At 53.4% G+C, this 12,267-nt stretch overlaps 1 protein-coding gene and 1 long non-coding RNA gene across 3 annotated transcripts; one reads left to right on the top strand and one right to left on the bottom strand.

The window, feature by feature from the left end:
- The first annotated feature begins 719 nt into the window (after positions 1-719).
- On the top strand, positions 720-9,843 carry NRN1 (neuritin 1). Of its 2 annotated transcripts, none has more exons than XM_082731180.1 (3): positions 720-1,013; positions 5,173-5,317; positions 8,650-9,843. In XM_082731180.1, the coding sequence occupies exons 1-3, from the start codon at positions 959-961 to the stop codon at positions 8,876-8,878; spliced, it is 429 nt and encodes a 142-aa protein (XP_082587306.1). In that variant the 5' UTR covers positions 720-958; the 3' UTR covers positions 8,879-9,843. The 2 variants fall into 2 exon arrangements, with proteins under 2 accessions (XP_082587306.1, XP_082587305.1); XM_082731179.1 differs by lacking the exon at positions 720-1,013 and adding an exon at positions 3,567-3,726.
- Positions 9,844-11,184: 1,341 nt separating this feature from the next.
- Positions 11,185-11,758, bottom strand: LOC309865052. The gene is made up of 2 exons (XR_014311924.1): positions 11,490-11,758; positions 11,185-11,385 (listed from the first exon to the last, which is right to left on the bottom strand). It is a non-coding gene; the product is annotated as an uncharacterized lncRNA (long non-coding RNA).
- Positions 11,759-12,267: the final 509 nt, after the last annotated feature.

The raw sequence follows: 12,267 nt of genomic DNA, 5'->3' as shown, positions 1-12,267 counted from the left end.
GCAAACTGTGTATATTTCAGGGACCCCACGGGTGCGGACCAAACCCCCGGGGCCTGGGCGTGTGCCCCGCGTGTGCGCGCGCTCCCGTGCAGTGTGAGCAGGCGGGCACGGGGGCGCTCTGCTTGCGGGCGTGCGCGAGTGTGTGCGTGAGTGTGTGCTCACGCGCTCTAGGCTAAGCCCAGAGCTCAGCTACTGGGTTGGAGAGAAAGAGGGTAGGCAAGTGCAGGAGGCAGGGGGGCTGAGGGGGGATGTCGAATTGATAGAACTGCTTTAACTGTCTTCCCTCTCGGGTTCGCACTGGTTTAAACCCCACTGCAACGTAGGGATAGGGGGGCTGGATTCTCTTTTGAGCTGATGGTAGAGGGGGGAGCAAGTTGAAATAACCGAGTGGGCGCGCCAGGACTCCCCGGCTGCAGGCGGGGAGGGGAGAGGGAGCCCCTGTTCCGCGCAGGGAGGAGGCGGGGTTTGGGGGCCCCGGGAACAGCGAGGAGGCGGGGGTGGCCGCGGGGACGGGGAAGTGGTCACCCCCGGGAGGCGAGAATTCGTTTGGATCACACATTAATTGGAGATATCTGATTAATTCCAGCTTCTGATGACTATAAATGGCGATTCTCCACCAAGGTGTCTTTATTTAAAAAAAAAAAAAAATCATTCCGTGTCATCCCCCACGTCAGGCCTGCTCGTGGGCGTGAGGCTGTACTTCCTCCGCCCCCTCCTAATGGAGTGAACCATTCCCAGCTCTTCCCCCCTCTCTCTCTCTCTCTCAGCCTCTCTCTCTCTCTTTCTCTCTCTCTCTTCCTCGCTCCCTCTCTTTCTCTCCTCCCTCTGCCTTCCCCGTGCATAAAGTCTCCGTCGCTCTTGGAACTTGTTGGCAATGCCTATTTTTCAGCTTTCCCCCGCGTTCTCTAAACTAACTATTTAAAGGTCTGCGGTCGCAAATGGTTTGACTAAACGTAGGATGGGACTTAAGTTGAACGGCAGATATATTTCACTGATCCTCGCGGTGCAAATAGGTAAGTGGCCGCCCGGCCGGGCTTGCGAATTGTGGCAGGCGGTAGCCGGCCCGGTCCGAGGCGCCCAGGGGGACCGACTGGCCCGGGGCTGCCTCGGGGTGCGGAGAAGCCGGCAAACCCCCAAGGGTGGGGGCATTGGCTCCTAGGGACTCGCGCGTCCCGAGTTGGTTTTTCTTAAAAAAAAGAGAGAGAGAGAGACTCCAAACCTTTGCCAGGAAATGTATGCAGCTGGCCGTTTTCGGGAGGGGGCTTCTCCCCCCCTTTTTCCCCCCAAAGCGCACATCCATTTTTGCTTCCTTTTCTCGGGTTAGACCAGGTTTCCTGGGTTCTGGAGCAATGCATTGGCCCCTGCGATACGGCAAGGTAATATTTTGAAGGGTCGAAAGGTGAATGCAGGAACAAGATGGCTAGGCAGCTAGAATGGAAAGTTTATATGCAGAAAGCAAAGATATTTCGGGGCTCAGACTGCTGCATTTAGAACTTTGTCATTCTCCCGCCCCCCTACCCCCCATATCCTAGCTGCAGCGTTTGCACCGGGCACCGCAGACCCGGCTGGGGGGGGGGGGTGGCAAATTGAGAATGATAGGGAACCCCAGAGTACATATTTTAATATGCTTATTATTGAGGAGGTTGAATTCAGCCAATTATACGTGGATATCATTTTCTATGAATATTTGCCTGTTTATTTCCTTATAGGTATCCGAATTTTATATATAGGAAAGGGTTAAGAAGTGTATGCTGTATGTCACGTTGGGGGTTTGGTTTGTTATTTTTGTTTGCTTGGGGTTAATTATGTCAGATTTACTTAGTCCCCATTTTATGTTAAGGAATGTTGAGTCCTAGTTACACTGTTTGGGGGCTTTTAAAAGTTCACGTTTTTCCATCCAGACTGAGGAAGACGTGATGGAAGGCAGCACTAGAAACCCCACTTCTTCAATGCAGGTTGGAGCATTAATTAACCTGACCTAAAAGTGAAAGTGAAGTAGATTATTAATAGAATGGACAAGAGAAAAAATAGAAACTCTTCAAACGGGTTTTCTGGGGACCGAGGGAATTGTTGCCTCATATCATTTCATATCATAGCATTCTTTACAGACAAACCCTTGCAGTATTTGGATTGGAGGATCCTTTAGGGAATGGGGCAGCAGAAAATATTTTTTCTCCATGAGAAATGTGGAGGAAACGGGGTTTGGAGTTATCTACACATTAAAATGGATTCTTTGCAGTGTTGTGTTTTTAAATGCATTTGACATGATTTTGTGTATGTGGTTTTGTTTTTATTTTTTTTTTTTTGCATGAACATTACAGGAATTTTAGACGGTGTGCAGGATGTTGGCATTTTCCTTTAATTCTAAGAATTGACTTGATTTTTTGAATCTGATTCTTCTGAATCTTTGACATTAGTGCAAAGAGATTCAATAAAATTTAAAAATTATAATTGCAGAAAAACCCTTAAGTGTGGGAAGTAAGTGAATGTGGCATTTTGCAATTAGCCTGCAAATTTTTAGAGAGCAAGATATAGGAGTTATTTTTGAAATAGGGTTTTAAACGGAGCAGGTTCGGGGCTGTTTTCCTGGAGGGAAATAACCTTACTTTGGAGGGGTTTTTAAAAAGAGAGAGAGAAAGATTGTGCATGCGGGATACGCTTGGAACACATTAACCTCGACCGGAAAATGACCATTTGTTGGCTGTGGAATTGAAATTGAGCATGTTTGTTCCCGAATGTCTGCCCTTTCCCGCACCAGAGCCTCAATCTTTAATTCATGGCTGGGAGCTGTCCCAAATCATTGACATTTGGCAACTAAAGTGGGGGTTGGGAAGGGACGAGGAGATGGAGAGGATGGTGAACGCAAATGAAGACACGCGGGAGGAAGTTTGAAATGAATGAGAGGTGGAACGAATGAATGAACAGATGGAAAAGGCACAAGACGCGGACACCGGAGAGGAGAGGGAGGGAGCCCAGGTCGCCCGTCCGAGCCTCGCTGAAGCCCGGTTCAGGAAAGACAGCGAGGGTCGCACGGGCTGTGACCTGTTTGGCAGCATGAGCTTCAAAACACGTCCCGCGCGCAAGCTCCGGTCCTCCCACAGCGAACTAGAGACGAAGCAGTTATAGTTGAAAAAAAAAAAAAAACACAGAAATTTTCACGACTCCTTATTTTACACACGCACACACTCACACATGCGCGGTGTGGAGGGTCTTCTCCAGCAGCTCCCGCAAAGATAACGTGACGGGAGCGCTTCCTGCCCCCGGCGAGCCCCAGTTCCCCCGTTAAAATATTGGCAGTGCATCTTAGGGACTACTTTTTTGCCACTGAGTTTTGGGGGTGGAGGTAAAGGGTAAGGAGAGACGGGGAACTGGGTGGGGGAGGGGAAGAGGGACTGTATTTTACTCCGTTCCGGCGCTGCAAAGCTGCATTTGTGGCATGTTGTAGCGGAGGGTGTGTAGGGCTCGTTTCACTGTGACCGATTCTAGTAGAACGAAGATTCGTTTATTCTATCTCAGCGTTCTATTTGATATTGCAGTCGCAAGGGTTTTTATTATTTCTCGGCGGTGGGGGAGGGAGATTCATGAAGGTTTACGTATCTGCCCGAGCCGAGGTCGAAGTTAACCTCAGTCCCTTCCCCAGCGCTTCCCGTTCCGGATTAGAAAGCGCAAGGCCCGCCTCGCTCTTCCTGCCGCAATTTGCAAACGGGGAGCTCTCGGAGCCTGCAGGTTCGGTCACCTTCCCTCTTGTTTGCGTCCGGCCCGACTCTCGGGGACCAGCGGCTGGGGGTAGCGGGGGCAGTGAGGTGTATGGTCCTCTTCGGAGACATTCACACACAAGCCCCGGAGGCAAGAATCCTCCCCAGGAAGGAGCCTGCGCTCTGGGTCGTGGGTACTGGAGGCCGATTTTGATTCTGAGAAGATCGGCCTTGCCCTCTGCTCCCCTAGCCCCAACCGCGTGGAACAACGGTTCTTGCTCCCCTCCTGGCCCCTCTACGTGCTTCTGGCCGAGCACCTAGGAACGTTTAGCCTGTTTCGTTGGCCTAGGGGTGGAGAGAAACGGCCTTGGCAGCCGCAGTCTGGCGCCGTGGGGTTTGACCGCCCCGAGGCCAGGAGAGAGGACTTCGGAGCCGCTCGGGTTACCTCCCTCCTCCCTTTCCCTTCTTCTCTTGGTCCGGGCCGCCATCCCGCCCCCCGCCCCGCCTCACCCGCTGGAATGGACCCGCAGCTAGACGCCGGGAGCCCGGGGTCGACTGCCAACCTGGGCCTTCAGGGTTGGGGCCTGGAGAGAAAAGGTCCCACCCGCTGCAGGCGGATTGGTGGCCGGTTTTTCGGGGTGTGTGGGGAGCTGAGCCGCGGACAGAGTTTCACGGATCTGGCCCCCGGGAGGCAGCCCGGGGTACCTGTGCCAACACAGGCACTCTGCCCGGCCCCGAGCGCCCCGACCACTCGTCACCCCAGCCCAGTCGCTGGACGCCAAGGCTGCTCTTTCTCCAGTGGGGTGGGGAGGGTGAGTGCGACGACCTCACTCGGAACACATACCCCACGGTAGGCAGTCCGATTTATAATAAACAACCCATTTCGATGGCTGCTGCTGGCTTCCAGAGACTTTATTAATTTAGTCATTCAGCAGTGTTTGCTGAGCACCCACCAAGCACGGGGAGCCCGCCCGAGGCTTTTTCGCAAGACGTGGCCAGAGGTTCAGCTCCGTGGCCCCCACGCGATCCCGCCTCCTCACCCCTTCGTCACCCCCGCACTCTGCTGCCCTTACCCCCTCTGTCACCTCAGAAATGCAAGATTGCACTTCGAGAGCCAGGACGGACTTGCTGGGGAAGTGTTGGGAAACGAAGGAGGGAGTGAGGAGAAAGAGAGAAATAAAAGAGACGGGGGAGGTGAGAAGAGGGGGCGATGGAAACAGAAAAAGATGCAGAGCGAGATGCGGGAGGGAGCTGCAGGAAAGGAATGGACTCGCCTCCCCCTCCCGCACCCGCTCGCGCGCAGACGGTCCGCACAAGTCTGTAGTTGGGGCGGGTCAGTCACTCTTGGGCTACATCTTTCATTTACCTTTAACACTGGCGTCCCGCGAGGCTGGGCCACGAGTCGGGGGCTGGCGGGCCTCGGGGGCTGCCGGGCGGGGTCGCGACGCTGCTGACCAGTGTCCCCTCCTCCCCGCAGCGTACCTGGTGCAGGCCGTGAGAGCAGCGGGCAAGTGCGATGCGGTCTTTAAGGGCTTTTCGGACTGTTTGCTCAAGCTGGGCGACAGCATGGCCAACTACCCGCAGGGCCTGGACGACAAGACGAACATCAAGACCGTGTGCACGTAAGTGTCCACTTTGGCCTGCTGGGTTTCTGTTCCGGGGGGCGCTGCTGAGGTCCGTGCGGGCTTGGCTGAGGGCCTGCGCTCTGAATTCCCCGCCAACGCGAATCAGAGAGTGCTGGGCTGTGGGCTCTCGACCTCAGGCCTCGGCCAGGGTCTGGGTCTGATTGCCCAAAGGGGTCCTGTGGTCTGAGATGGGCAGGGGAGGACGCTCCCACGCGGGAGCGGGGCCCAGCCCAGCGCATCCTCACCCGCAGGCACAGAGGCGCCGGCACTAGGCGCGCTGGAACCCAGAGCGAGGGCAGAAAACTGCTGGCGGTTCCCCGCTCTACTTTGAGGCAGTCTTCGTCATTTTTTTCCCCCCTGCGTGCGTGAATGAGTGGACTGCCAAGTACTCTCCGAAGAAGAGTTGGTTTTGGTTTGCAGAGCATTTTAGGAAATACCTCAGGTTTGCATAAAGGAAAGGTCAATGTCAATCGTTTATTTTGTCCATTTCCCCTGATAAAACCCGTTCTGCTACAAACGAAGAACACTTGGGGGCAGGCTAGGGAGCGCGGGTCCCTCTTTCTCAGAGAGAGGCTGGGTGAATATTTTGTTTAGTGTCAATGATTTTGGCCAAGAAAAGTATGTCATGGGCCTCCATTGACCATCTCTTCTGAGTCTGTGGCAGATTAATAGAGGTCTGGGCTAGCCCCCTCTTGTTCCCCCCATCTTCCTCTCTGCATTTGCTTGGTATCCCCAGGCCACAGGCAGGTAAGGACTAGGTACCTGGCCAGGTACAGTGGATTTTCCCAGAGCTTGGCTGAAAAGCACTGCTCCCACTAGGAAAAAAGGTAACTAGCAGAGAGCCCTACTATGGTAGACCAGCAACATTTTAGCTACTGCAGACCTTAGCAGTACCTCTGTCCTCTATAATACACACATACACACACTTATTTTATTTTACTTTATTTTATTTTTCAAAAAAAAAAAAAAAAGCTGTAACTCCCACCCCTCACCCAATTCTTGTCTTTACCAAAAAGCCCAAGGCAAGAGGTATTCCTTGGCTCCCACAGGTTGATGAAACCATTTTCTGCACCATCCTTTGTATACAGTGAAGTCCTTTTTTCTCTAATTCCTAGGGAGGGACCATTTATTTGTTTAAACAATGAGTAATTAAATGGGGGTCACATTTAATAAAATGCTACACATTTTCCTAAGTACCCTGATATCCACCAAAAGCAGCAGCACCTAGGTAGCTGGTACCTTCCTATCAGAAAAGGGACAAAAGCCTGATCTGGGTTGCATACCCACCTACTTTAATTCCAAATGTCTGGTGAAAGGTAAGAATGTAGCTTTATGAAGACTGACAAAAGGTTAGATATAGATCAGCTCCCAAATCTTCTACTATTTGCTAGAATTCAGTTATTGCAAGTTATTTTAATTTTTTTGCAGGACTTGGTCCTGGAGGATAGAAGTATCCTCCTCCAACCCCCTGCCCACCCCATCTTCCAGAGGCTGGAGGCCATTGCTGGGTCTGGGCTTCCACTTCATTAATGACTCTGGTTGCTCAACACTCTGCTGAAACCCACCGCCTCTCAGTACCTTGTGGATATCTGTCCTTTATCACCATACTCCTCTTCCAGGAGGGTCCTGTCCCCATCTGGGCATGCATAAAGAAAGAGGAGCTTTAGACATCCTTTGGGAGGTGCAATGACAGCAAGAGCGCTTTCCCTCCGCCTCTTGGTTTCTCTAAATCTTGCTGTTTATTATGAAGTGAGGAACCTGGAAGCCCTATGCTCCAGGCTCCCCCGTCCTCATAAATTAGAGACTCACAAAGGTCGTTAGAAAATAGCCAGAGCTCAAGGCAATTAAACAAGCATTTATATCTTTGCAATTAGCCAGAGGATGGGGTGGGCGTGCAAACAAGAATAAATCAAACATGGTGCTTGCCTTCAACGCACTTACAGTCCAGGCTAGCGAGCAGAAGGGAGGGATAGGAGAAAATACAACCAAATTGCATGGAAGGCGATCGCTAGTGACCTGGCGCTACAGGCCCGGGTGAAGTGGGAGCCAGCCCAGCTCGGAGTTACCGAGACGCACGGATCGACCCAGCACCGAAAGGAGACAGCGCCCCAGGAATCGATCACGGGTTGGAATTATATTTAGTCTCGGGATCTATTTTGGGTTTTCGGAAGAAAGGGGGACAATAATGAAAAAGGACAGGTTGGTTGAAGGTTGTGGGGGCGGGGCTAGCAGCTGAGCCCAAGGGGGAGGAGGTGCCTGGGGAAGAAGGCTCGGGGCCTCGGGAAGAGGCGAGGAGAGAGGGAGAGAGGAGGAGAGGGGCTCCCTGGAAGGCTGGCGGAGGGTACCGCGGCGGCACCGAGTCCCGTCCTGGGGGGCTGCACACCATACCCGGAAGGCCGTGGGGAGGAGGCTTTCTGGGGCCCAAGCCCAAGAAGGACTCCGGAGGGGGAGAAGAGGAGGGACCCAGCGTGCAGGCCCGGGAGCACTGGGATTTGCAAAAACAGAAGGTGGCTTCAGGCTGGCCCCAGGGCACCGACACTCACCGACTCGGGGAGGGGAGAGGCAGGCAGGAGTCTCCGGACCAAATCTGAGCTCGGGGACTGTGGAGAGCGAGGCCAGGGGTCACGGAGGGCCGAAGAGGAAGGGGGAGGAGGAGGAAGAGGAAGTGAGGAATTCAACAGAGGAAAACCGAGGGGAGGGAAAAGGAGGAAGACAAAGAAGGGAAGAAGAAGGGATGGGAAAATCGGAGAACGGGAAACAAAAGGAAGGGAGGAGGGAGAGTGCGGGCGAAGGCGAGGGAGTACCGCAGCGAGGAGGGGGGGTGGGACACAGAAGGGACGAGGGGGAGGAGAAAGTGAGAAGCCAAGAGGGGAGGGCCTTGCTCTGAGCAAGTAACCCATCTTGCAAGCTAAGAGGCATTAATGGGCGGCAGCTTGCAAGGCTTAGCACTGTTTTCCTAGCTTTCCCCGAGGAGGACGAGCAATCTGTCTGCGCAGGCCGAGGTGCCAGCGCGGCGCTGCGGGTGCGGCCCGGCTCCCGGCTGCCGGGTGCCCGCCCGGGAGCGGGAAAGAGAAACCAGACGCCGCCGGGGGCGGCCTCTGCCCTCAGACGTCGGCTTCCAGGGTGGGCCGAGGTCTGGCGAAAGCAAACCTAGCTCGACCCGGGCGCCGGGCTTCTGGGGAGGAGGTGGCGGGTGTCTCCCGCAGAGGTTTGCGGAGACCGCGGGGTGGAGGCGGTGGGGGTGGGGAGGAGGCGCAGGGGTGCAGGACCGGGTCCTCCCGGCGCCCAAAGTCAACCTGCTTCTCCCGTTTTGTTCTGTTCCTCGCCAGATACTGGGAGGATTTCCACAGCTGCACGGTCACAGCCCTTACGGATTGCCAGGAAGGGGCGAAAGATATGTGGGATAAACTGAGAAAAGAATCCAAAAACCTCAACATCCAAGGCAGCTTATTCGAACTCTGCGGCAGCGGCAACGGGGCGGCGGGGTCCCTGCTCCCGACGCTCCCCGTGCTCCTGATGTCTCTCTCGGCAGCTTTAGCGACTTGGCTTTCCTTCTGAGCGCGGGGCCGGCCCCCCCCGCGCGCCCACCCACATTCACTCCATGCTCCCGGAAATCGAGAGGAAGATCCATTCGTTCTTTGGGGACGTTGTGATTCTCTGTGATGCTGAAAACACTCATATAGGATTGTGGGAAATCCTGATTCTCCTTTTGATTTCGTTTGATTCCTTGTGTTTTATTTGCCAAATGTTACCAATCAGTGAGCAAGCAAGCACAGCCAAAATCGGACCTCAGCTTTAGTCCGTCTTCACACAAAAATAAGAAAACGGAAAACCCACCCCATTTTTTTTTTTTTTAATTTTTAATTTTTATTTTTTGGCACAAGAATCTCAGGAACGGCCCTGGGCCACCTACTATATTAATCATGTTAACACATGACAAATGATGGGCTCCTCCTAATAGGAAAGAGAGGAGAGGAGAAGGCCAGGGGAATGAATTCAAGAGAGATGTCCACGAGGAAAGCATATGGTGAATAATTCACGCTCACGTCTTTCTTCCACAGTATCTTGTTTTGATCATTTCCACTGCACATTTCTCCTCGAGGAAAGTGAAAGGACAGATTGTTGGCTTTGTGGTGTAAGGATAGGAGGGAGAAAGGGAAGGGATTGAGGAAATCTCGGGTGTCTAGGTAAAGGCTTCCAGAAGAATCGCTGCTAAAGTCACTGAGAGGTTAAGCTTTACCTGCTGTTGTCGATGCATCTTTCCAAGTCCACTGCCTTTATTTTCCCTCTTGTTTTAGCTGTTACACATACAGTAATACCTGAATATCCAACGGTATAGATCACAAGGGGGGGTGTTAAATGTTAATCTAAAATATAGTTAAAAAAAGATTTTGACATAAAAGAGCCTTGATTTTAAAAAAAGAGAGAGATGTAATTTAAAAAGTTTATTATAAATTAAATTCAGCAAAAAAAGATTTGCTACAAAGTATAGAGAAGTATAAAATAAAAGTTATTGTTTGAAATGGGGGTGTCATTTGTTTCCTGCCCCAAGCCTGCTTTCTTGATCCAGTGCCTGGGGTTTCCATAGGGACACGGGACGCTGGAGTACACAAGCACCTGTTCGCCAGCCAGTAGATAACCTGTCATCTTCAAGCAGACCCTCTTTAACTAGGTCACTTTGCCAGTTTTCTGAAATCGTGTTTACTTGAAGAGAAAGAGGACGTTGTATTTTCAATAAATAAAAAGCAGAGATCTTTTGTAGGTGAGGATTCGGGCAGGTTGGGCTTGCGCGAGAAAACACACGCAGACCCAAGGCCAGTGCCCAGCCAGCGGGCCCCCGCCACAGGCGCGTCGGAGCCCTAACCACGATCCGTGTAGGCCGAGTCCTAACCACGATTCGCCTCTTCCTCTGCGGTGGCCAGAGGCAGCTTGCGAACGAACCGCCATTAAGGGCTCTAGCAGAGGGGCCGAGGAGAGGCTGTGGTCCCTGGCAGGGATCAGGTGAATCCTTTCATAATTAATAAGACAGCTCAGCTGAAATGGCGAGGAGACGGGGCCCTATTGATCTGGCAGTCGAGCAGCTTCCACCTCTCCTATTTATAGGCCCCGCATGGCCTTACGGAGAGGTAAACATTCGAGAGTAATCACGGGCCGAGGAGACCGAGGTCCAAGGCCGCCGGAACTGGAGCAGGCTGGGGGAGGGAAAACTGGGCGTCTGTCTCTGGGTTCAAGGAAATCGAAATCTGATTTCTAGGAGAAGGTGGGGGGGGGGGCGGGAGAGGGAGCTGCAGGGGGGAGGGCGGGGTCCCGCGGGGTGGGGATAGAGGTCTGGTGGGGCGAGGCCCTGGAGGCTGCGGCGGGTTCCCGCGCCCCGGAGCGCGCCGGCCGCCGCCGGGAGGGTGCGCGGCGGCTCTGAAATGTAATGTGTAAACAATCGCTAGAGTTAACAGTTCATAAATCAAACCCAGTAGGTCGCAGCCCAATCTGCATTCCCCCCACGGATTGAATTCCAGCAACACATGCGTCCCTGCGCCCCGAGCGCTAGAACCTGCCCGGATTCTTAATGGCAGCATATATTACCGCGGCCGGTTCACGCACGCGCCGCGCCGGGCCACTCCTGGGAATACTTTCACCCGCCACCTTCTACCCAGCCCCTCCTCCGCCGAGCCCCTATTCTCAGCCAAAAGCAAAGGAGATCCTGCCTGCCTGCGCGGAATGGTCACCCACAGGGAACGGTGGTTGTTTGGCAAAATAGCGTTTGGTTTTGATCATTTCGTTTCAGGGGTTATTTTCGGTCCAAGTAGAGGTAGGATGATTCTAACCCAAGCGCAATCCCTGGAATTCAAATTAAAATTCTGAGCCTGTTTTAAACACGAATCTATTTAATGAGGGGGAGGAGAACAGGGAAAAGAGGGAGGGTCTTCTATCATTTCTCTCTCTCTCTCTCTCTCTCTCTTTTTTTTTTTTTTTTTTTTTTTTTTTTGCCTGGAGAGCTCGCCGCCTCCTGCCGGCATCTTTCCCAAGGAGGGCTGGGGGCGAACCGGTGCACGCAGCTGGGCCCCTGGCTGGCCAAAGGAAAATACACGTATTGCTCTCCCCAGGCTTGGGGGAAGGGAGACATCCGAGACACACGGAGGATGCCCCTCCCCTAGCAGCGCGGGTTTCCCACCTGGAAATCTGTCTCCTTCGAAATCTGGGAGGAGGCGACACTCAGGGAGGGGACAGAGGCGACGGGCGGGAAGGATTGGGAACGCGGGCTCGTTTGCTCTCTCAACAAGGTTCTTCTCCAGGAGCGCCGCCCTCCTGTGGCTCCAAGTGCCTTCCCAGAGGGAGGGCTCTCCACCGCCACGTCCTTCTGCGCCCCCACTCCGTCCTGTCCCAGACCATCCTACCAGTGCCTCGAGAAAGATCGGTGCCCTGTTGGGGACTCATTTGCCCTGTCCTAGGCCGGTACTACCAGCAAGTGCGCTTGGGGGTGGGGGGAGCCCCAGGAAGGCAGGGGCGCTAGTCTCAGGAACACAGGCTGCCGCATCAGGCTCGTGAGAGAACATTTCTTCTTGTTGGGGTGATTGTTTAGATTATTATCGCGCCGTCTTCGACTATAATTTGCTGTTTAATCATGATGACATCTCCATATGTTAGTTGATGTTTTTAAGCAGCAAAGCAGTAAGCCCTGTTCCCAGCTCAGGGAGATATTAACCAGGGTGCGCACACCCCTCACCCAGATGGGGATGGGGATCCTAGTGGGTTTCGTCCATCAAGGAAATGGTCATACCAACGTGCACCTCTCCAAGCAGCCCACCAGCACTGGCCCTGAGCCTCTGAGGACTTGTTGGGATTGTAGAAGCACCTTTCTTCACTCTACTCCCTGCCCAAGTAGATCCAAGATACAAAGGTTAACTTGAGTGTAATATTTGGTTATCCTCATGAAAATACTAGAGAGGTCA

This window comes from Mustela nivalis (assembly GCF_964662115.1).
Source record: "Mustela nivalis genome assembly, chromosome: 5".
NCBI lineage: Eukaryota > Metazoa > Chordata > Mammalia > Carnivora > Mustelidae > Mustela > Mustela nivalis.
Note: the sequence above shows the minus strand (reverse complement) of the source record. Positions and strands in the feature narration are given on the sequence as shown.

What these genes read in the sequence shown, in the direction of transcription:
- NRN1 (XM_082731179.1), top strand. Translation starts at nt 3,582, where the DNA reads ATGAAGGTTTACGTATCTGCCCGAGCCGAGGTCGAAGTTAACCTCAGT. An exon ending in GGAGCTCTCGGAGCCTGCAG is followed by an intron (nt 3,727 to 5,172) that starts GTTCGGTCACCT and finishes TCCTCCCCGCAG; the next exon opens with CGTACCTGGTGCAGGCCGTG. An exon ending in AACATCAAGACCGTGTGCAC is followed by an intron (nt 5,318 to 8,649) that starts GTAAGTGTCCAC and finishes GTTCCTCGCCAG; the next exon opens with ATACTGGGAGGATTTCCACA.